The following is a 21,558-nucleotide window of genomic DNA, read 5'->3' on the forward strand; positions in this document are numbered from 1 at the left end:
CTCTCTGATCCCATCAGTGCCACTCAACTTTCTACTTTCACATGTACTTGTATCCCCAGTTTGGTGAGAAGAAAACTACAGAAGATTGTGACAAAAACTTCCCTAGGGTTGAAGTATACAACACCACAGTGCCAGTCAGTTCAGCACAGGAGATGTTAGCTACACAGGCTGTACAGGATTTGCCTGTGCTGGCAGCTCCTAGACAATTTTTTCCACTTCCTGAGGCTGGAAGTGATTTCCAAGAGAATTTGCTCCATGGCCTTCTCAGGGGGACAGAAGTCTTAATTAGCTTGTTGTTACTTGGGATCCTTTTTTTGGCCTTCTTGAAGAGAGCTGCAACATTTGTCTTTCCCCCCTTCATCAGGTACCTCCTCAGATGTCATGGTCTGTCAAAGATGGTACAAAACTGATTCCAGTGACATGAATCAGTTGTTATAGCACCCATGAGTGAACCCAAAGTGCAACAGTCCTGTCTGTGTCCTATGTGTGAAGTGCTTCATAACTCTATCCCCCTTTCACATGAGTAGTCTCATTCCCCTAGACAACAACTTTTATCCTATTTATTCCAACAACTTATCCTATCTATTCCTAGAGAACACTAATGATCCTATTTATTCCTACAGAACACAACTTATCCTATCTATTCCTACAGAACACAACTTATCCTATCTATTCCTACAGAACATTAACGATCCTATCTATTCCTAAGGAACACTAACAATCCTATTTATGTTGGAGAGGCCAAGACTGTGAGGACGGGTCTGTGAGCTGTCCCTCCGTGCTGCAGCACCAGAGCCAAGGCTGTGCCGAGTTGTTCTCCTGAGTCCTGCTCCCAGATGTCACAGCAGGACCCGGCCTCAGGCACTAATGGCAGCTGTTCTTGGCTTCCTTGGCTGCAGTGATCAGCGGGATCAGGCTGGAGACTGGCCCTGCCGCTGTCACAAATGGGTGCTGTGCAGAAGAAGAAACACAAATGAACCATTTCTGTCCAAACTCAGGGGCCCACAGGCTCAGGCAGTGCTCCCCTGCTTCCCAGCCATAAGCACAAAGAGAACTGAGGGCACCACCTGCCCCTCTGTCTCCCTGCCCTTGCTACCCTTGCTGGGGTAGTCCCTTGCTACCACAGCTGGGCATGGTCCATGGTGCTGCCGATCCATTTCTCAAAGTGTTCTCAGCTGGCTGGGACTTTGGCCCTGCCAGACCTCTGCAAGTGCTGCTGCTGTGCCAGGACCTTGTAGCTTCTAGGAAGCTCAAAACCCTTCCTTGGTTCCTGCTCCTTAAAGCCATGGACTACTTTAGCTGTCACAAAGGCTGAGGGGCATCAGCCATTGCTCATGGAACCTCAACAGCTCTAGGACATGTTTATCCCAGCAGGGTCCAGGCTCAGGGCTGCTCTAAAGAGTGCTGAGGTGCAGAGTTTCAGCAGCAAGACAAGAGCAGGTAGATACATGATGAAGTGCTGTTGTGCTCAGCTCTGGCTTGCATGGGAGCAGGGCCTGCCTGGCATCATTGCACCTGAGGGTCCATAGATGCCTTCAAGTGTTGCTGCTGAGGAAACCCTTCCCTGCACTTGCAGCTGCTTTGCAGTTTACCTGCAGCAGGTCCCTGGCAGACCAGCGCCTGTCCACATCCACCTCCAGGCAGTACTGAAGGAAGCTGAGAAGGGCAGCAGAGAGCTCCTCGGGGTTCTGCAGCTTTGGTGTCTCACCAGCAGCTAGCAGATCACACACCTAGATGAAGAGGAAGCACAAGACTTCATCTGCTTCTTTCAGATCCTAAATGTTCCTCCAGACCTCTGTCAGTTCTTTCAGGCCCAGTCTCAAGGGCAGCTTCTTCCCTGGCAGAGACATAGAGATGATGTTTCTAGACCAACAAATACTCCACCCTGCTGCAGCCACAGCTATTCCAGTGTCAAAAGCATCTTGCCTTGATGCTGACTGCATTGGCTGACCCAGGGAGTCACCAGCACCAGCATCTTTAACTTCCATACAGCAAAGCTGCTCCAGTTGTACAACTGTATCTACTGCTGTGCCCCTTACCCTGTTGTCACTTTCACTGGCAAAGGGAGGCTCTCCTTCGGCCATCTCCACTGCCGTGATGCCAAGGGACCAGATGTCCACCTTGGCACCATAGGGCTCTTCCTTCAGGATCTCTGGAGCCATCCAGTGTGGAGTTCCAGCGTAGCTGGTCCTCTTGCTCTGCTCAGGGGTGAGCAGAGCGCAGACGCCAAAATCAGCTGAGAAGAAGACCAAGCCTTGTTAAAGCCAGGAGGAATGGGGACAGCAAGCCAAAGAGACACCTTCTGCACCCAGGCTTGCTAGGGCCATCCGCTTGGGTCTGCCAGCAGAAGTGGCCATGCAGTGGTTATCAGCACAGCAGCCAAAGCCCTGCTGAACCCATCTCTTTACAAAGGCCTCCAGCTCCATGCAGTGGCCTTGCTACACCTGAACTCTTGTCACTCCCTCTCTGTGGCAGGAGCTGCCCAAGCCACAGCCACTCTCCATACTTGTTTCCTTTCCTGTCCTCTTCTGCATGCTGGAATTGCACTCTTGGCTGTTGGCAGTGCTGCAGGCATTGCCACAGCCATCACTTCTGGCTACCTGGCAGTTGGTCAGAAGCAGTCCCACACCACATGCTGGGAAGGCAGCCCCTGACCAAGGTTTCTTACCCAGTTTCACAGACCCGTCCATCCCAAGCAGGATGTTACAGCCTTTGATATCCCTGTGGATGATGTTGTTGGAATGAAGGCAATCCAGACCTTGCAGACACTGAGGGATAAGGCAGAAACAGGAGGGTAAAAATCCATGGCCTGAGTTCATCCCAGGAGCAAGCAAAGGGCTCTAGGAGATTTCACTTCTAGATGGATTGTGAGCAGTGCCAGAGTCTTGTGCTCTCCAGAGGCATAGCTTGCTGCTGCAATGCTAGCAGAGGAATGACCTTCCACAGGAAGGCCCAGAAGCTTCTGGAAGAAAAAGCTGTACAGAAGGACCTGTGCAGAAGGACCACCCAATCCCAATGTCTGGAAGCACAGGTGGCAGCCCTTACCTCCCTGCAGGCCACTGCTGTCTGTCCTTCATTCATCTGGGTCACCTTAACCATATCCCCCAGGGAGCCTCCAGCCAGATATTCCAGGACCAGCCACAGCTCAGCACCCACCAGATAGCTGGAAGGAAAACAGTGGCAGAATAGAGCAGTGTTCGAGAGGTCACTTCTCTGCCAGGGAGTACCTCTGGCTGGCACTCTGCAGAGGATCCCTCAGCTGGTGAGAACAGAAGCACTCACCTGTCCAGGTAGCTGACGATGTTTGGGCTCTTATGGTCCCGCATCACGAGGATTTCGTTTACCACATACTCCTCGTCCTCTGGAGCCACACGGATGTGCTTGATGGCCACCTGCAGTGACATTGAAACCCATGAGCTTCAGCAGGCTGCTGCACAAAACCAGCATGGACTCACTGTGAGTGTTTGTGTGGGGCCATAGGCAAGCTGTGCCCAGCTCTCTCCTTCCGAGACTCAGGAGCTCACCCTCATACATGACAATCTCCCCTTTCTCTGCTGCCTCGGGTGCTACTCACAGGACACAAGGCATGTGGAGTTACTGCAGCAAAGAAACCCCCTTGCTCTGACAGAGCTTTCACTGAGCAGCTGAAGAGAGCAGTGGATGGATTTTGCCTTCTGGTGCTACTTTCAGAGGAAAGCGTTGGGGGTGGCCTGAAAGCCTGATCCCCAATTTCCAGTCCTGGGGAAGGCAATGAAGAGCTGCAGAAGCTGCTGGGACACCTGGCACTCACCTCTCGTTCTGTGGCCATCTCAACAGCACGATAAACAGCTCCATAGCTCCTGGGAGCACAAGAGCAGCAAAGAAAGGAGAAGGGGGTTAGTGCCTGTGAGCAAAAGGCAGCCCAGTCACGAGAGCTCTGCTGCCTGCAGTGGCTCCAAGTGTCCTCTGGCATTTACAGGTGCCTCGAAGGCATAGCTGTGGTTGGACTTACCCTTGGCCAAGCTTTTCGGCTTCAGCGTATTTACTCTCAGGCTCTCCCATGCTCACAATGCTCCCTGGAAGACACAAAATTCGAGAGGCTTCCTTGAAGATGCAGCAGAGCAGCTCACAGCCTTGTACTCAAGCAGAAACTATCTCTGCTTTTGCCGTGGCTGCAGAAGGAAGCTCAGGCACACCCAGCCCAGGCACAGCTGCCCTCAGAGGCAGCAGCAAGCCCCAGAATGCTCTGGCTGCCTCCAAGGATGCTCTCAGCTTGTGTAGGAAGCTGTGAGTGACTGCTGGCACTCAGCTGAGGATGAACATTGGGCGGGGGTCGTCCTGAGGCATGCACAAAGTGCAGTGCTGTCTCAGACAGGAGTACAGGACACATACCAAGCTTGTCCAGGGAGACCTCATCTGGCTGCTGCTGCCTGCACCTCTCGCTGTAGGATGCCCACACCTGTGATGAGAAATGGTTTAGGTCATGGCAGGACTCCAGCCCTGAGAGACTTCATCCAGCTGCCTGATCAGGAACCTCTCACTGTGCATGACACCAAACACGGTGCTGACCAGAGCTGGTACTTACTGATTTTCTCTCTTCAGATGGTGGGACCACAACAGGCAGAGGATCATAGTCATCCTCCCAGTTTTCACCATCCTCAGCCTCATCTTTCTCAACTCTTTCAAACTGATCTTCATATTCCTCATTCTCCTCTCTGTCATACTCATCATCATCTGCTGAATTCCCATCATTGTTAGAAGTGGATCCATCTGGCAGGTGACCTGGTCCTGGTAGTGTGTTCTGTGAATAGACAGGAGCACAAGTGACAGTCACCATTTGGGCACTTGGGCGCTGTGGTCACTACACACTACTTCAGTCTGCTTAGCCATCAGAAACCAGTCTCATCATGGCTGTAGTCCTGCAGGCCTCAGCTCTAGGGTACACTCAACACATAGGTCACAGTAGGACTGCAGCCCTGGAAGTCTTCACCCAAAGGCTGTCCTGCTGCTCTGAATGACACCACACACAGTGCTGACCAGAGCTGGGACTAACTGATTGTCTGTCATCAGATGGTGGGCACAGGACCGTAACAGGAAGAGGTGCATAGTCATCCTCCCAGTTTTCCTCAGCCTCGACTTCCTTAACTCTTTCAGCTGTATCATTGGCAAGCTCCTGTCTGCCATAGTCCTCATATTCATAGCCACCTGCTCCATCTTCATCCTCATCAGCAGAGGCTGATTGGTCTAGCAGGCATCCTGATCCTGATGGTGTCTCCTGTGGACAGACAGGAGCACAGGTGACAGTCACCACTTGGGAGCTGCAATCACTACACACCACTTCAGTCTGCTTAGCCATCAGAAACCAGTCTAGACATGGCTAAAGTCCTGCAAGCCTCAGCTCTAAGGTGCAGTTGGCTCAGGTCATGGTAGGACTGTAGCCTTGGGAGTCTTCAGCCAAGGGCTGTCTGATCAGAAGCATGCCCCTGAAAGACACCAAATCCAGTGCTGACCAAGGCTGGCACTTACTGATTTTACACTTTCGGGTTGGTGCAGCCTGAGAGGTTGATGTTCAGAGCTGTATGGCCTCTCTTCAAAGCCCTTCTCCTCTTTGTCGGAGCCAGCAGCAGCTCCAGCATTCTCTGCTCCTGGCCCCGAGTCCTGTGGACAGACAGGAGCATGAGTGGCTGTCACCACCCTGTCTTGTGAATCTATTTGCTGTTTTTCAGTGTGGCTAAAGACAACTAAATCACCCCAGCCTTCAGTCGGTCTCACTTTGCAGCACATCACAGACAGCCACACCTGGCAGCTGGTTACCTGCTCTGGCTTTGTGCCTTCTCCACCTGTAGCAGCTGGTTACCAGCTCTGCCCTTGCCCACCTGGACTGGAGCACACTGTCAGAGAGCTGCCTACACACAGAGGCTTGTAGCTGGGCTGAGAGTCAGGTGCAGCACCCAGCTGTGACAGGCAAGTGCAGAAAGGGGCTGCTGCTCTGGCCAGAGCAGGGAATGGCAGGACACACATTCCAAGCACACCTCACGGCAGCTCCACGCTCCTCCACCCCTCTAGAAGCAGCAAAGGAGACTTCCTCACTCACCGAGGGATGGGCTGCCCTGAATCCACGGCCGATCTGATCTGCAAGGAGCAAGGGAACAGGCATCAGAGGCGTCGGCAGCCTCTGCTGTGGGCAGCCCCACAGAGCAAGCACACCCAAAGGGCTGGCGTCTTTCTTTCGCAGCAGCCCTCCAGCAGCACTGGCACTCATGGCAACAGGACAATGCTCTACCAGGTTGTTCTTTTGGCACAGTTCTGCTGTTTAGTTTCTGCCCTGCTGTGCCAGCAAGTCAAAGAAGTAGAAACTTGCTCATGAAAATGCTTCCCGCTCTGCACAGGAGCTCCTAAAGCAGCTTTTTCACTAGGTCCTACACATGAATCAGGACAATCCCATGCACAAATGCAGGCTGGGCAAGGAATGGCTTGAGAGCAGTCTTGAGAAGGACCTGGGGCTATCAGCTGATGACAGATTCCCCATGAGCCAGCCATAGTCACTGGCAGCCCAGCAGGCAGCTGTGGGCTGGGCTGCACCCAAAGCAGAGAGAGCAGCAGGACAGGGAGGGGTTTTCTGTCCCGCTGAGACACCACCTGGGGTAATGTTCCCCCACACAAGAAAGACATCAAAGTTTCTCAATCCAGAAGAGGCCCACAAAGATGATCAAAGGGCTGCAGCACCTCCTCTATGGGATTTGGGTCTGTTCAGCCTGGAGAAGAGAAGGCTGCAGGGACAGCTTATGGCAGCCTTTCAGGTTGGATGGGGCCTTGAGCAGTCTGGTCTAGTGGAAGCTGTCCTTGCCCATGGCAGTGAAGTTGGAAGTAAAGGATCTTTAAGGCCTCTTCCTACCCAAACTGTTCTATGATTCTATGATCTTCAAGGTCTCTCCGATTCATGCCATGCAATCATCTAACTCTAATTACATTTAAGAGAACTAATCGATCAGAACCTGCTGGGACTCCTGGCACTCACCTCTCATTCTGTGGCCATTTCACCAGCATGATAAGTCGCTCCACAGCTCCTGGGAACAGAACAGCAGCAAAGAAAGGGGAATGGGTTTAGTGCCTGTGAGTCAAAGTCAACCTAGACCAGAGAGCTCTGCAGCCTGCAGTGGTTCTAAATGAGGGAATTGAGTCCACCATTAGTAAGTTTGCAGATGACACCAAGTTGGGAGCAAGTGCCAATCTGTTGGAGGGTAGGAGAACTCTGCAGAGCGACCTTGACAGACTGGATAGATGGGCATAATCCAATAGCATGAGTTTTAACAAGTCCAAATGCAAGGTTCTGCACTTTGGCCACAACAACACCATGCAGCACTACAGGCTGGGGACAGAGTTGCAGGAGAACAGCCAGGCAGAGAGGGACCTGGGGGTACTGGTTGACAGCAAATGAACATGAGCCAGCATTGTGCCCAGGTGGCCAAGAGAGCCAATGGCATCCTGGCCTGCATCAATAACACTGTGGCCAGTAGGGCAAGGGAGGTTATTCTTCCCCTGTACTCAACACTACTCAAGCCACACCTTGAGTCCTGCATCCAGTTCTGGGCCCCTCAATTCAAGAAAGATGTTGAGGTGCTTGAACTTGTCCAGAGAAGAGCACCAAGGCTGGTGAGGAGCCTGGAACACAGCCCTGTGAGGAGATTCTGAGGAAGCTAGGGGAACCTTATCACTATCTACAACTACCTGAAGGGAGGTTGTAGTCAGGTGGGGGTTGGTCTCTTCTCCCAGGCAACCAGAGACAGAACAGGAGGATGCAGCCTCAAGCTGCACCAGGGCAGATTTAGGCTGGGCATTAGGAAGCAATTCCTCACAGACAGAGTGATTTGCCATTGGAATGGGCTGCCCAAGGAGACAGTGGAGTCACTGTCCCTGGAGCTGTTTAAAAAGAGATTGGATGTGGCACCTGGTGCCATGGTTTAGTTGATTAGATGGTGTTAGGTGAAAGGTTTAACTTGATGATCTCAAAGGTCTTTTCCAGCCTAATTAATTCTGTGATAAGTCCTTCTGGTTTACAGATGCTTTTCGATTACAGAGGATAAGACACAATAACCTGAATGTTACTTCTTTGTCAAATTGCTGCCAGATAGCTTTGATTATTTACAGCTTTACAGCACAACTGCTGCCTTTTCCATATCTTACTGTTGGGGAAAAATGGAGATTGTTTAAATACCTTACACAATGCAAAATTCCTTCCCATGCTTTCAAGATCCTGGTATAAAATCTTGAGAGGATGGAGAGGACAAGAATGATTGTGTGAATGCTGACAATGGGAAATTATACAATGCCTAAACGGTAAATGACTACAAGATTTGCAATGGCCTCCCTCATATTTAGCAGAAAATCCACATCACCTGCACTCAAATCCCTATGGTCTTGCAGCCACTACTGAGCTGAAGTCTCTCCTCTGTATATTAAATGCAAAAGCAGAGTAATAAATATATTTTAGGTTGGTCTTAAGCACTTATTTATTCCTTCCAAACTGGATAAATACAACTCCAAAATAATTTTAAAGAGTTAAATATCCTGGAATGTTCTTTACTTATTTTGCAGCCCTCTTTTTAGAGAGACTATTTTTATTTATCCCATAAGTATTGGAAAAAGAGCACTAAATGTCTTAGTGTAGAAATAATTACAGTTATGTCTAACAATAGAACTCCCTCTGCTAGGGAGTCCTAGTGCAAGACAAGTAATGGAACCCGTGGGCTTCATGATTTATGAATGAAACCCCTAAGAGTTTCAAGTCCATTTGGAAACGAAACAGGAATGGAGCTTTACAGATTTGCTTCTAATCCTACACCATCATTAATGAAAAGCATTACTCACTTCCTGATCTGTATTTCTGGTACAACCTCTTCCTCGGCCTATGAATGCGTCTATAAAGCTGTCCATCATCTGTATGGAAAGGTTATGCAACAGCTTCTTCCACAAAACAAAAGGCAGCTGAGCCTTGGCGAGCATTTAAGGAAAGATATTGCAGCAAATGTACAAACAGGAACACTTTCCTAGAGATTGCAATCAAAGATACCGTGCACTAGTAATTTAACAGTTTACCTCATATATTTGCAAGGAACATTTACTGATTAAATTATAAAGATCAACAGCTTTAGCCCAACAAGGCAACTGAATTGTCACTGTGAAGAAATTTTCATCTGCTAAGTTCTTCCTGATTTACATTCTTACAGCAAAGTCGTAACAAGTTGGTCTGTAAAGCAGAGCAATAGAGTAGACAGAAACGATTTTACATTACCACTTTAGGCACGATGTGTCTTCTTGGGTGGTTCTCAGTGATTGCAATGGCTTAAAGCACTGGAAAAAGACAGTTTATTGTTCTGCATGACCTTGAACAACTGTTTTCACATCATCTGTGCCTCAGTTTCCCACCACACACGGACAAAAGGAACAAGTTACACAGACTGAGCTGAGATAATGAAAGCACTCCTTAAACATAAGCCACAGCAATCTTATCTTGTGATCTGTGATTTTGTTTTAGTGTTGTTCTTGCCACCACTTTTACCCAACAAAATAAATTTTCTACTTGGCTGAGTTTCTTGATGAAATGAGCCACTTTGCAAACGCTGTTAGACAAAGACGTTTTGTACTTGCATCCTAGGACTGTTCCATCAGTAGTGCTTATCTCTTCACTATTTTCCTGGCTTAAAAGCACATCTAGGTATAGAAGGGAACATAGAAGGTGGTAGTTCCTTCCTAAACCACCTACTGCTGGTGGTTTATTGCCATTTAGCAACTGCATATGTAATCATTTCTGAAGCAGCTTCTTTGCTCTCCTGAATATATGTTACATTGTCCATTTGTTCTTAAAGGAATGCTCTAATTCAGTAGGAAAAAAAGCATTCACATCACTATCTTCAGCATATGTGACTGACTGTTGTATACTGCTTTAAAACATTGACTTGAGCTATTAAGTCAGACATTTGTCCCTCCAGAGTTATGCAGCTTGCACAAATCTTGGAGAAAAATACAAAATAGTATTAACAGAAGTTGGTCATACAGGTTGTTTTGATAGCCTGGATTGATACTTGCAAATTCTAAATACCATTAAGACTCCCAGCATTTCTCAAGCTATATTTTGTATACACACCACATGTATATCATTTCAGTGAATTTAAACACAAAGTTTAGTTTCAAGACCTTTAAATTCTATAGACAATTGCAGGTCAACCATAATTACCTCCTACAAACATACAAAGACACAAATGTATTTTTAGTGATACAGCTTGAATGTCTATTCCTTAATGAACCTTTCAGTTTTCCTTCATACAGTTAGTTTCTGTTGAGAACAAAAAAACTCCACACAAAATCTATGACAATATCACTGGTTTTTTTTTCTGTAAAGACTGTAGTGCTTGTAGCACAGAGGCACAAAGGAAAACAAATCAGTAAGTTCCACTTTAAATAAAGTGTTTCTGTAGTCCTGTGCCCTAAATTCTACTTTAGCATAAAGTTGATCAAGAGGGCCAAAAATAATTTCACAAAATCTTGAAAAAAGAGCTGATGCCATCTTCTGTCCCCTTTCCTTTCTGAAAGTAAATATAATTTGTCTTTCTCACAGATTTATATATATAAATATAATATGTATATATTGTTTTATATACATATCATAAATATTATATTTTATATATAGGATAAAATATCATTTAATGATGATGACAAGATGAGGGGCAATGGGTGGAAGGTGAGGCATAGGAGGTTTCATGTAAACATGAGGAGGAACTTTTTCCCTGTGAGGGTGACAGACAACTGGAATAGGCTGCCCAGGGTGGTTGTGGAGTTTCCCTCTCTGGAGATATTCAGAACCTGTCTCTGCAGGTTTCTGTGCCATCTGGTATAGGTGATCCTGCTCTGGCAGAGGGATTGGACTAGGTGATCTTTTTAGGTCCCTTCTAGCCCCTGTCAGTCTGTGATTCTGTGATTTGCTCATTGACAGACGCAAGAAATTAGCCTCCATTGGAACTCATATTTGCGAGTTGTCAGAAATGCTGGAGTTCAGAGACATCACTAAATTGCACCCAAAGACTTAAAGAGATAAACATGAGATACAGGAGTGACTCAGGTTTCATGACTAAGATGCCAACTACGTAATTTCAAAAGGTTTATTACTTCACTAATGTGTGAAATTAATTGCTGTAATGCTTTAAATTAGAAAATCAGCAACTGTTCCCACTCAAAGGCATGCCTCTATTTTTTTTCCCTCCCCATGGGAGTATTTTGGCAACTGGAGCAAATGCTATGGAATAAGTGTGTGAAATGTGCATGCTGCCAGTAGCTCTCCATGGATGGAGCTGCTCCCCACAATACCCATCCCAGATACTGAAAACCTGTCTTCATGAAACACCACAAAAGTTCAACTTTTTCAACAAAAGTTATGGAACATCACAAAAGATCGACTTCTCCAGCTGACATTTGAGAAAAAGACATCGCCATTAACACTGTCTGGTTTTCCTGGTTCCTGAGAACTCAGTAGTGGAGACCAAGCCACACCACCCTTTCTGAAGTGGTGCAATTTCGCCAATAGAAGCCAGCAATTCCCACCTTAATGCTGCAATTTTTATTTCCATGGGACAAGAAGAGAAAAAGGTGAAAGTCATTGCAGATCAATATCTTAAAACTGCAGAACATAAGCAAGCAATATTACAAACCTCTAAATGGTCCACAGACTTTGTCTCTGGGGTTCGAGCACCTAAGGTCAAATGTACGCCTGGGGAAAAAAAAAGCCACGTTCAGGGTTTGGGTTTCCTTTCTCATAATCTTTTAAAGCCACTCTTTTTCAGAGCTATTCCTACACTAAAATGGACTTTCCACAGAGAAAGACAGCAACAGTATGAGCTTGGATAATTTATGTATTTTCTTCACTCTGTCACTCACTTTTTGTAGGTGAGCCTTTAACAACTGCTAGCATGGTTTTGACTGCACTAGGGAAAACAAAGCCCTGGCAACAGAACTGCAACTACTTCATATACACTGTGGTAAGAAAACTGGAATGTAGCCTGGATCTCATCACTTTCTAAAAACCTTGTACCTGGAGGGCACTGATCTTCAAGAAGTAGTTTATTTAAACAGAGCCATATGTATCTTCAATAGTGGGACAGGTTGTCTCCAGGACAGCTGGCCTCTGAACTGGCAGATGGAGCAAGGGACCAGTATAGCCCACCTGCTGAGACACTTGGATCTTCACAAGTCCATGGGACCAGATGGGATCCATCCCAGGGTACTGAGAGAGCTGGCAGATGGGCTGGCCAAGCTACTCTCCATCATTTGTCAACAGTCCTGGCTCACTGGAGAAGTACCTGAAGACTTGAAGCTGGCCAATGTGATGCCCATCCACAAGAAGTGCTGGAAGGAGGCACCAGAAAACTACATACTTGTCAGCCTGACCTCAGTGCCAGGCAAGGCCATGAAATAGGTCATCTTGAGTGCCCTCACAAAGCACCTACAGGATGGCCAAGGGATCAGGCCCAGCCAGTATGGGTTTAGGAGGGGCAGGTCCTGCCTGACCAACCTGATCTCTTTTTATGATCAGGTTCCCTGCCTGGTGAATGTGGGGCAGGCTGTGGATGGAGTCTACCTGGACTTCAGCAAGGCCTTTGGTATCATCTGCCACAACAAGCTCCTGTCCAAGCTGGCAGCTCATGGCTTGGACAGATTCACTCTGTGCTGGATCAAGAACTGGCTGGATGGCAGAGCCCAGAGAGTGGTGGTGAATGGTGCCACATCCAGTTGGCAGCCAGTCACTAGTGGTGTTCCCCAGGGATCAGTGCTGGGCCCAGTCCTGTTCAATATCTTCTTTGATGATCTGGACCAGAGGATTGAGTCCTGCATCAGTAAGCTTGCAGATGACAACAAGAGAGGAGCAGTTGTTGACCTGTTGGAGGGTAGATCCCTGCAGAGGGACCTGGACAGGCTGCATGGGTGGGCAGAAGCCAGTGGAATGAGATTAACAAGGTTAAGTGCAGAGTTCTACACTTTGGCCACAAGAACCCCAAGCAGCACTACAGGCTGGGGACAGAGTGGCTGGAGAGCAGCCAGGAAGAAAGGGACCTGGGGGTACTGGTAGATAGTAAGCTGAAGATGAGCCAGCAGTGTGCCCAGGTGGCCAAGAGAGCCAATGGCATCCTGGCCTGCATCAGGAACAGTGTGGCCAGTAGGACAAGGGAGGTTATTCTGCCCCTGTACTCAGCACTGGTCAGGCCACACCTTGACTCCTGTGTCCAGTTCTGGGCTCCTCAATTCAAGAGAGATGTCGAGATACTGGAATGTGTCCAGAGAAGGGCAACGAAGCTGGTGAGGGGCCTGGAACACAAGGCCTACGAGGAGAGGCTGAGGGAGCTGGGGTTGTTTAGCCTGGAGAAGAGGAGGCTCAGGGGTAACCTCACTGCTGTCTACAACTACCTGAAGGGAGGTTGTAGTCAAGTGGGGGTTGGTCTCTTCTGCCAGACAACCAGCAACAGACTAAGGGGACACAGTCTCAATTGTGCTGGGGGAGGTCTAGGCTGGATGTTAGGAGGAAGTTGTTGCCAGAGAAAGTGATTTGCCATTGGAATGGGCTGCCCAGGGAGGTGGTGGAGTCACCATCCCTGGAAGTGTTCAAGAAAAGACTGGATGAGGCACTTATTGCCATGGTCTAGTTGACTGGCTAGGGCTGGGTGATAGGTTGAACCAGATGGTCATAGAATCATAGAATCAGTCAGGGTTGGAAGGGACCACAAGGATCGTCTAGTTCCACCCCCCAGAGCCTCATCCAGCCTGGCCTTAAACATCTCCAGGGACAAGGCTTCAACTGCCTACCTGGGCAACCCATTCCAGGCTCTCACCACTCTCATGATGAAGAACTTCCTCCTCACATCCAGTCTGAACCTACCCATCTGCAGCTTTACTCCTTCCCCCCATGTCCTGTCAAGACCTGATATCCTAAAATGTCTCTCACCAGCTTTTCTGTACACCCCCTTCAGATACTGGAAGGCCACAATAAGCTCATTTCAGAGCCTCCTTCTTCTCCAGACTGAACAGCCCCATCTCTCAGGCTGTCCTGATAGGAGAGCTGCTTCAGCTCTCTAATTATCCCAGTGGCCCTTCTCTGGACACGCTCCAGCACGTCCACATCCTTCATGTAGTGGGGTCTCACCAGAGTGGAGTAGAGGGAGAGAATCACCTCTCTCGACCTGCTGGTCACACTTCTGATGCAGCCCAGGATCTGGTTGGCCCTCTGGGCCAACTTGGAGTTCTCTTCCAACATGGTTGATTCTATGATTCTATGATGTTTCCTACATGAAAAAATTAATGTGTATTCCATTTTAAGCCACTCAATGGCTGAAATAAATCAAAGCTTTAAGAAAGAGGCAGCTTGCTCCACAGTATATTCACTAGAATGCCTTTTTACTACATGCAGCAAGTTCAACAACTCATTTCTTTCTAGACAAATGTTATTTTTTAATCTAAAATTATTTTAGGGTTATCAAAACTGCTTTTCCATGGAAAGATTTATATTTCTTTTAAAGACAAAAATGACAGATCTTCCTTCTCCTAAAATAATCCGCAACTGTTTCTTGAACTAAACCAAGCTTTTATTTCATCACGATTTTAAATATATCTTATTCAGACATGGAAATGAAGCAACACTTGATGTTTGAAAACATATTTCAGTAAATCTAAATTTTTGGAAGTTGGTGTAGACACTCTGCTTTGCACAGATAGCCATGGAAAATTCAGAAATGCTCAAGTAATGACTGTTTTCTGATTAAATATATGTAAACCAGAGGATGCACAACATTGTAGTGCACTCACTTAGGAAAAGATGGCTAAGTTTTCTCAAACTGGCTAGGGTATGAAGTGCCAGGGCTGTGCACTGGTCCACTGAGCAGTTCCTCCTGAAAGCTGAGTTTGGTTAAAGGCTGTTATCTGCAGGAATTTGGCCTGGTTCCTTGTATTATTGTTAGCAAGATGAAGCAACAGAAAAGCCAAATGAGAACTTTTCTATACTGAACACTGAAACCCATGATGACCTGCTTTTGGACTTGGAGTCCCTTAACATGAGAGTTGACAGGCCAAGAGTAGCATTATGCTCTTCCACTAGTGCAATGGCAAGCATAGGATAACACATAGGATAAGGTCGAGCCAGAAATACCAACACTGACCAACCCAATATTAGTGATAGAAAAAAATACTATCCAGAGAAGCAGTGATTTTTTTTTTTGGGTAGCTCCACTGAGATTATCTGAAGAGCTTTAATAGAGACAAGTGACACTTTACCCACTAAATATACAAAAACTTCAAAGGATTCCTATAGAAAGTAATTTTTTTAAAAATCTGGAGAACCTTGTTCTGTTGAAGTTAGTTCTTCAGGACCAGGGAAGGCTCTCACACATGGGTACCCCCCCTCTGGGTACAGTTTCAATACTTTATTATAACTTAAACACTGAAACCATCTTGAGAAAGGTATATACACAGTACGTGCTGTAGCCATAGGGAGAAATTACAGTGCTGAATAAGACATGACAAACAACCCCAAGTAGCTCTATTGGTCAAAGGGCAGGTTATACTCACCCTATCCCACTAGCCAGCAGAGCTCCAGAGATGCATAGACAGCAGAGCTGGTTGGCTGCTGTCTCAGAAGGTAGGCATCCCCACTGGGAAACACACCATCATTGTGGTAAGACTGGTGCTGCTCAAACTCACCTACCCACACTCTCAGTTTATACGTGTTCAGAATTCTGTGATGTGTGTCCAGTGCAACCCAGAGTTCTGAACCAAGGAGAACCAAACTCCTCCTTTATTTTGGAATACCATCTTTCCTTACTGCTCATGTGCATACCTACAAACCCTGCTTCCCCTGGATCTTATCTTTAGTAACCTAGTGATTATTGGCTTGTAACTTCTGATCACACACAAAGCAAATTTTCCCTCTTACAAACTTACAACATGGTTCAAAGGTACGTACACAGGATCCTCTTCATTCTTATTTATGTGTAGCAAAAGCTCATAGTGAGTTGATGGATTTCAGTTCAAGGGAGTGCATAAGATATGATTTATTGGTCTCATCTACATATAACTACAGGACTAAGTATTCCTTCTCCCCCCTTCTGCACCCTCAAAGAAACATAAACACTATCTTATGCCTTGGATTCAAGCATTTCCTTAGATACCTCTGCTGGTGAAGGGCCTGGAACACAAACCCTATGAGGAGAGGCTGAAGGAGCTGGGGTTGTTTAGCCTGAAGAAGAGGAAGCTCAGGGCTGACCTCATTGCCATCTACAACTACCTGAAGGGAGGTTGTAGCCAGGTGGGAGTTGGTCTCTTCTGCCAGACAACCAGCAACAGACCAAGGGGACACAGTCTCAAGTTCTGCCGGGGGAAGTATAGGCTGGGTGTTAGGAGGAAGTTCTTGGCAGAGAGAGTGATTGGCATTGGAATGGGCTGCCCAGGGAGGGGGTGGAGGCACTGTCCCTGGAGGTGTTGAAGAAAAGCCTGGATGAGGCACTTAGTGCCATGGTCTAGTTGACTGGCTAGGGCTGGGTGCTAGGTTGGACTGAATGATCTTGGAGGTCTCTTCCAACCTGGTTGATTCTATGATGCTAAAAGGAAGTATTGGCATTTCAGGGTAGCAAAAGGACACTATATTGTTCGTTGGTACCACACACCACCATTAGGGTGGTCAGATAAGATCCCACACCAATCACATTTCTCATAACTTACTAACTTTTGTACAACATGCTCAGTTTGTAAAGAAAATCTTAGGTGACATGGGTTTAAAGACATATTAAGTACTATTAGAAAAACTGTCTTCAAGCTATTAGGAAAAGGCAAACTTCCTCAGGGCACACAATCAGCACAGAGACACTGCAAGAGAATGGACTGGACTGGGTTTGATTGCACTTTAGAATAAGTGTATGATTCTGACTGGAGAAATTCCAGAGGTACTCCCTGGCTTCAGATACCAGCTGGCTTTTTAGCTTTAATACATCAAGGTCAGAACATCTGGTGACATAATACTTCACATGCATATGTGTGCATACACCTGCTGTAAAAACTGTTTTGGTTAGCACGATCCTGCAACAGCACTTGTATCTGCTGGATGAAAAAACAGGCTTTTTCTCCCACTCCAGGAGCAAGTCTGAATAATTTACTTACTTGGCAGAGCTGGGCAAGCCCGTGAAAGCCAGCATGTTGTACAGTTTATGTGCGTGCTGATCAGCACACAGGCTGCCAGGGAGCAAGCAGCTACAGCCTCTGGTTAAACAGAGAACAACACTTTTCCAGATTACCTCCTTCAGTCAGGACTTCTCCTACTATACAGTGCCAGCTGGAAAGATCTTAAAAATCCACACTGGAGTAACTGAATTATGGGGGGGGGGGGGGGGGGTGGAAATCATTCTGGATGCAAACCAAAAAATTCCTTCCTCTAGTTGAGCCACTAGCGAAGCAAGTCTGCTCCAGCTTGCTGCCTGACCAGGGGCACCTAAATTTTATATGGGAGCTGCCTCTCCCACTAGGTCAGTCACCTTGGTGGCAACAACAAAAATCAAGGGGATTTCCCTAATTTGAGTACAGCTGGCAAGCCAGAGACAGAGAGACAGTGTCCATACAGTTGTGACTCTCTGTACTGAGGCACCTAGACTGTTACGCAGTGCCTACCACTCAAGAGAGCTGGCAGCCAGAATACCTTTCTGTGTGTTGGCTCCATTGCAGCAGAACGTAGCAAACAGGGGCCACAGTTCTGTTCCCACTTCAGCCACAGCCTATTCTCCTTGCTTAAACTAGGATTGCAGTTACGTGAGCGAAATCAACAGTTACCATGATGAAGAGTGACAATGCCCTTAACAAGCTCCTGCTGCAATCTCTGTTAAGCATAGGCTCTTGTGAAAGCAGAGGCTATCACGTCAGTTTAGCAAAGGCTGACTGATGTATTAACGAGAGATTCAGTATCAAAATCAGTCTGTTCTTCAGCAAGGGTATCACCCTATTTATGTTAGAAGTGCACAGGCTGGCACACAGGACTTGTGGCAGAAGACTCTGGAGGATAAATGTCCTCCATAGCACAGTACCTCTGATTTGAAAGTGCTACAACAGGAGAAACAAGAGAAACAACTCCGCATTTGTCTGACCCTGAGCAAATACTTTCTGCTGGTAGGGGGCCTCATGCAACACTTATGCTTAAGAAGAAAGCCTTAAGCATGACTGACAGTCTCTGTGTCACAGTTGGATCTGTTAGCAGCCCATTTGGCTAGTGTCCCCTTGTCAGTTTTCGGAAGCACCAACAAAAGCCCCACAGATCCTTTGGGCAAATGAAGCAGAGATGCAAACTGCAGTCACACCTCCCTGTCCTGCTGTAGTGTCACTTCTTGTCTTTACAAACAATACAGACTCTCATGTCCACTCATGGCACATAGCCACAGCTCATGCTTGCAATACACAGTCACAACATAGTACATTGAGTTTTGTGCATAGGAGGTAAGTAGGAAGGGACCTCAGCTGTGTTATGCATCCAGATTTGGTGCTGTTCTTCTGAAAAGGTCCCCTTCTTCACCCTTACCATGACCGACCATGGCCTGTGTGGATAGGAAGGAGAAACTGCATTACTACAAGTGGTGGTATTCAAGTACCCCTGACAGTTTATTGGAAGCTTTGCTATGATCCAAGGAAAAAAAGCTCTTGTTTAGACATGGAGCAGTCACAGCTTCTGCTAAATGAAACCTCCTGAGGGGAGAAAAACCAGAAAACCACAGGGCGCTTGGCCATAAGAGGTCAAGCTGACTTTGAAGCGATCACTGAAGAGGTCACAAACCACCCACAGTCTCTCTCCCCACTTTTCCTCCACCTCCCAAGGTCCCAGCAATGACAATTTTGGCTAGGATAAGACATTTTTTTACAAACCAGGAAAGTTAATGATGCAGCACAATGCAGATGCAAGGAATCTTGGAGGCCTGAACACATTGATTGTATTGCGGTTACAAAAGTTTGAAAATGTAAAATTGATATGAGGCAGTCACATTTGAGCTTGGCTTTGTAACAAGCAGATTTACCTCACTGCAAAGCAAATTACTTAGCTTCAAAGAGGACAACTCTTTACTGTCAATTGTATTTAAGTTACATCTAGATTATAATGATCGCTTAGCAATTAAATATCTTCAATCACGCTTTGTTGGACATATTTTCAGACACACCATGTATAATCCTGATATTGACAGGATTTATATGCAGGGAGACACTGTCTTTATTCTAGAAATGTCTAATACAGAATATCTGATGCCATATTAGCTCTAGCCCCAAGAGAATATGGTTTATTCCTTGGAATAATGTTAGCCATGGGGAAATTTAATTAACCATTGCATTGGTGGGCATGAAATTACTTTGGTTTCCAGAAGTCTCAAAAAGGAAATTTGAGAGAAATCAAACTTTTTTTCCTTCCCCCCCCCCTTCATTTTCTCTATGGCCACTAGGACGAGGGAGGTTATTCTTCCCCTGTACTCAAATCTGGTCAGGCCACACCTTGGGCCCTCTGTCCAGTTCTGAGCCCCTCAATTCAAGAGAGATGTTGAGGTGCTGGAACATGTCCGGAGAAGGGCAACAAGGCTGGTGAAGGGCCTGGAACACAAACCCTATGAGGAGAGGCTGAGGGAGCTGGGGTTGTTTAGCCTGGAGAAGAGGAGGCTCAGGGGTAACCTCATTGCTGTCTATAACTACCTGAAGGGAGGTTGTAGCCAGGTCGGGGTTCATCTCTTCTGCCAGATAACCAGCAACAGAACAAAGGGACACAGTCTTAAGTTGTGCTGGGGGAGGTCTAGGCTGGATGTTAGGAGGAAGTTGTTGCCAGAAAGAGAGATTGGCATTGGAATGGGCTGCCCAGGGAGGTGGTGGAGGCACCGTCCCTGGAGGTGTTCAAGAAAAGACTGAATGAGGCACTTAGTGCCATGGTCTAGATGACTGGCTAGGGCTGGGTGCCAGGTTGGACTGAATGATCTTGGAGGTCTCTTCCAACCTGGTTCATTCTATGATTCTATCTCATTTCTCCTCATGGACTTTCATTAGAATATTTAACATTAAAAATAAAAATTAGAAGCACTGAATAGTTGTATTTGGAAAGAGTGCAGAAAAGAGACACAAAGTAAGTTTAAAATATCATCTTCCCAATAAAAATCCATATAACATTTTGCATGAGTGAAATAGGAGAACAAACACCCTGGAATTTCAGGGGCAATTCCCAGAAAGTCATAGTGGAATGTGAGATGCACATCTTCAAGTAGTAATTCACTTGCTAGCAGCAAAGACTGCTATTGAAATAATTTTTTACATTGGAATCCATGTCTTCGCAGGATCACAGGATGTCAGAGGCTGGAAGGGATCCAAAGAAATCACTGGGTCCCCTGCCAAAGCAGGACCACACAATCTAGCTCAAGTCACAGAGGAATGCATCCAGACAAGCCTTGAAAGTCTACAGAGAAGAAGACTCCACAATCTCTCTGGGAAGACTGTGCCAGTGCTCTGTGACCCTTACAGTAAAGAAGTTCCCCTTTGGGTTGAGGTGGAACCTCTTGTGCTGCAATTTACATCCATTTGCTCCTTTCCCTATCACAGAACACAAGTGAGAAGAGCCTGTTCAAAGTCTGCTCACTGAACAAAAAGGTGAAGAAAATGCCTGGAGTTTGTATCTTAAAAGCAGGTATTTCTGCAACCTTAAAACTGAGATGCTTACTTGCTAGTTGCTAGTGAATGTGGCCATAGAGGAGATGTCCCAAGGAAATAGCATCATGAAATGGAAAGTAGAAGCTGTACCTGTAGCCCATCAGGAGACTGGTGCTGGGAATTTATTCTCTTCATTAGATCCTACACACGCTCTGGTTAAGTGATTTGGAATGCAAACTGTTGCAATGAGAAGAGAATGCGAGCTCAAGAATAATTGTCCCTTTTGGCTTGTCTGATCAGTATGTATCTTGAAAGAAAAAGGCCACAGCAGCCAAAATCACAATGCAATAAATTTTGAAGTAATTAACTGCAGAACCTTTTTCTTGTGTGTTCTGAAATGCTTGTAGAGACCTCAAATAAGTGAGACTGTTCTCGTCCTGATGAGAAAACACTACTCCACCCAAAACCTGGAACCTGTATAAAATGCTCTCTTTTAAAGCACATTACAGTTTGCTTTGTGTTTCGCAGAATATCACAATGTCCTCACATATAGTAACACCACTTTCAAGGGTAATCCATGCTTTCACTTACATGGTGCTCTCTGTAGGTATTTTTGTTATGCACAGCAAGCAGATATGTATAAACAATTACAGATTGGATGAGCAGATAGTTTCTATTCTTTATGCATCATCTTCCAAATGTTTCTTTAATGAAGACAAACCACTTCTTGCTGAGACAGCAGACCTTTTTAAAGTGTACATTAATATTTCCAGAGCTTATTAAAACTACACCTTCTAAATTTTTAAACGTTTAGCTATTACAACTGTCACAGTTTCAAGGCAGAAAGAAAGAATGAATTGCAGCACACTACTGTGCATGCAGTGATTGAGCACAGTCACA

The 21,558-nt window shown here is 46.4% G+C and overlaps 1 protein-coding gene across 1 annotated transcript; it reads right to left on the reverse strand.

The window, feature by feature from the left end:
• Window positions 1-864: 864 nt before the first annotated feature.
• Window positions 865-6,241, reverse strand: LOC135192982 (serine/threonine-protein kinase PAK 3-like). Its single transcript, XM_064176371.1, has 13 exons — window positions 6,074-6,241; window positions 5,506-5,637; window positions 5,033-5,254; window positions 4,565-4,780; window positions 4,372-4,438; window positions 3,992-4,055; window positions 3,791-3,839; window positions 3,283-3,392; window positions 3,046-3,163; window positions 2,669-2,768; window positions 2,040-2,236; window positions 1,593-1,730; window positions 865-951 (listed from the first exon to the last, which is right to left on the reverse strand). Exons 1-13 carry the CDS (start codon window positions 6,239-6,241, stop codon window positions 865-867), a joined length of 1,668 nt encoding a protein of 555 aa, XP_064032441.1.
• Window positions 6,242-21,558: the final 15,317 nt, after the last annotated feature.

This window comes from Pogoniulus pusillus, chromosome Z, assembly GCF_015220805.1.
Source record: "Pogoniulus pusillus isolate bPogPus1 chromosome Z, bPogPus1.pri, whole genome shotgun sequence".
Lineage (NCBI taxonomy): Eukaryota > Metazoa > Chordata > Aves > Piciformes > Lybiidae > Pogoniulus > Pogoniulus pusillus.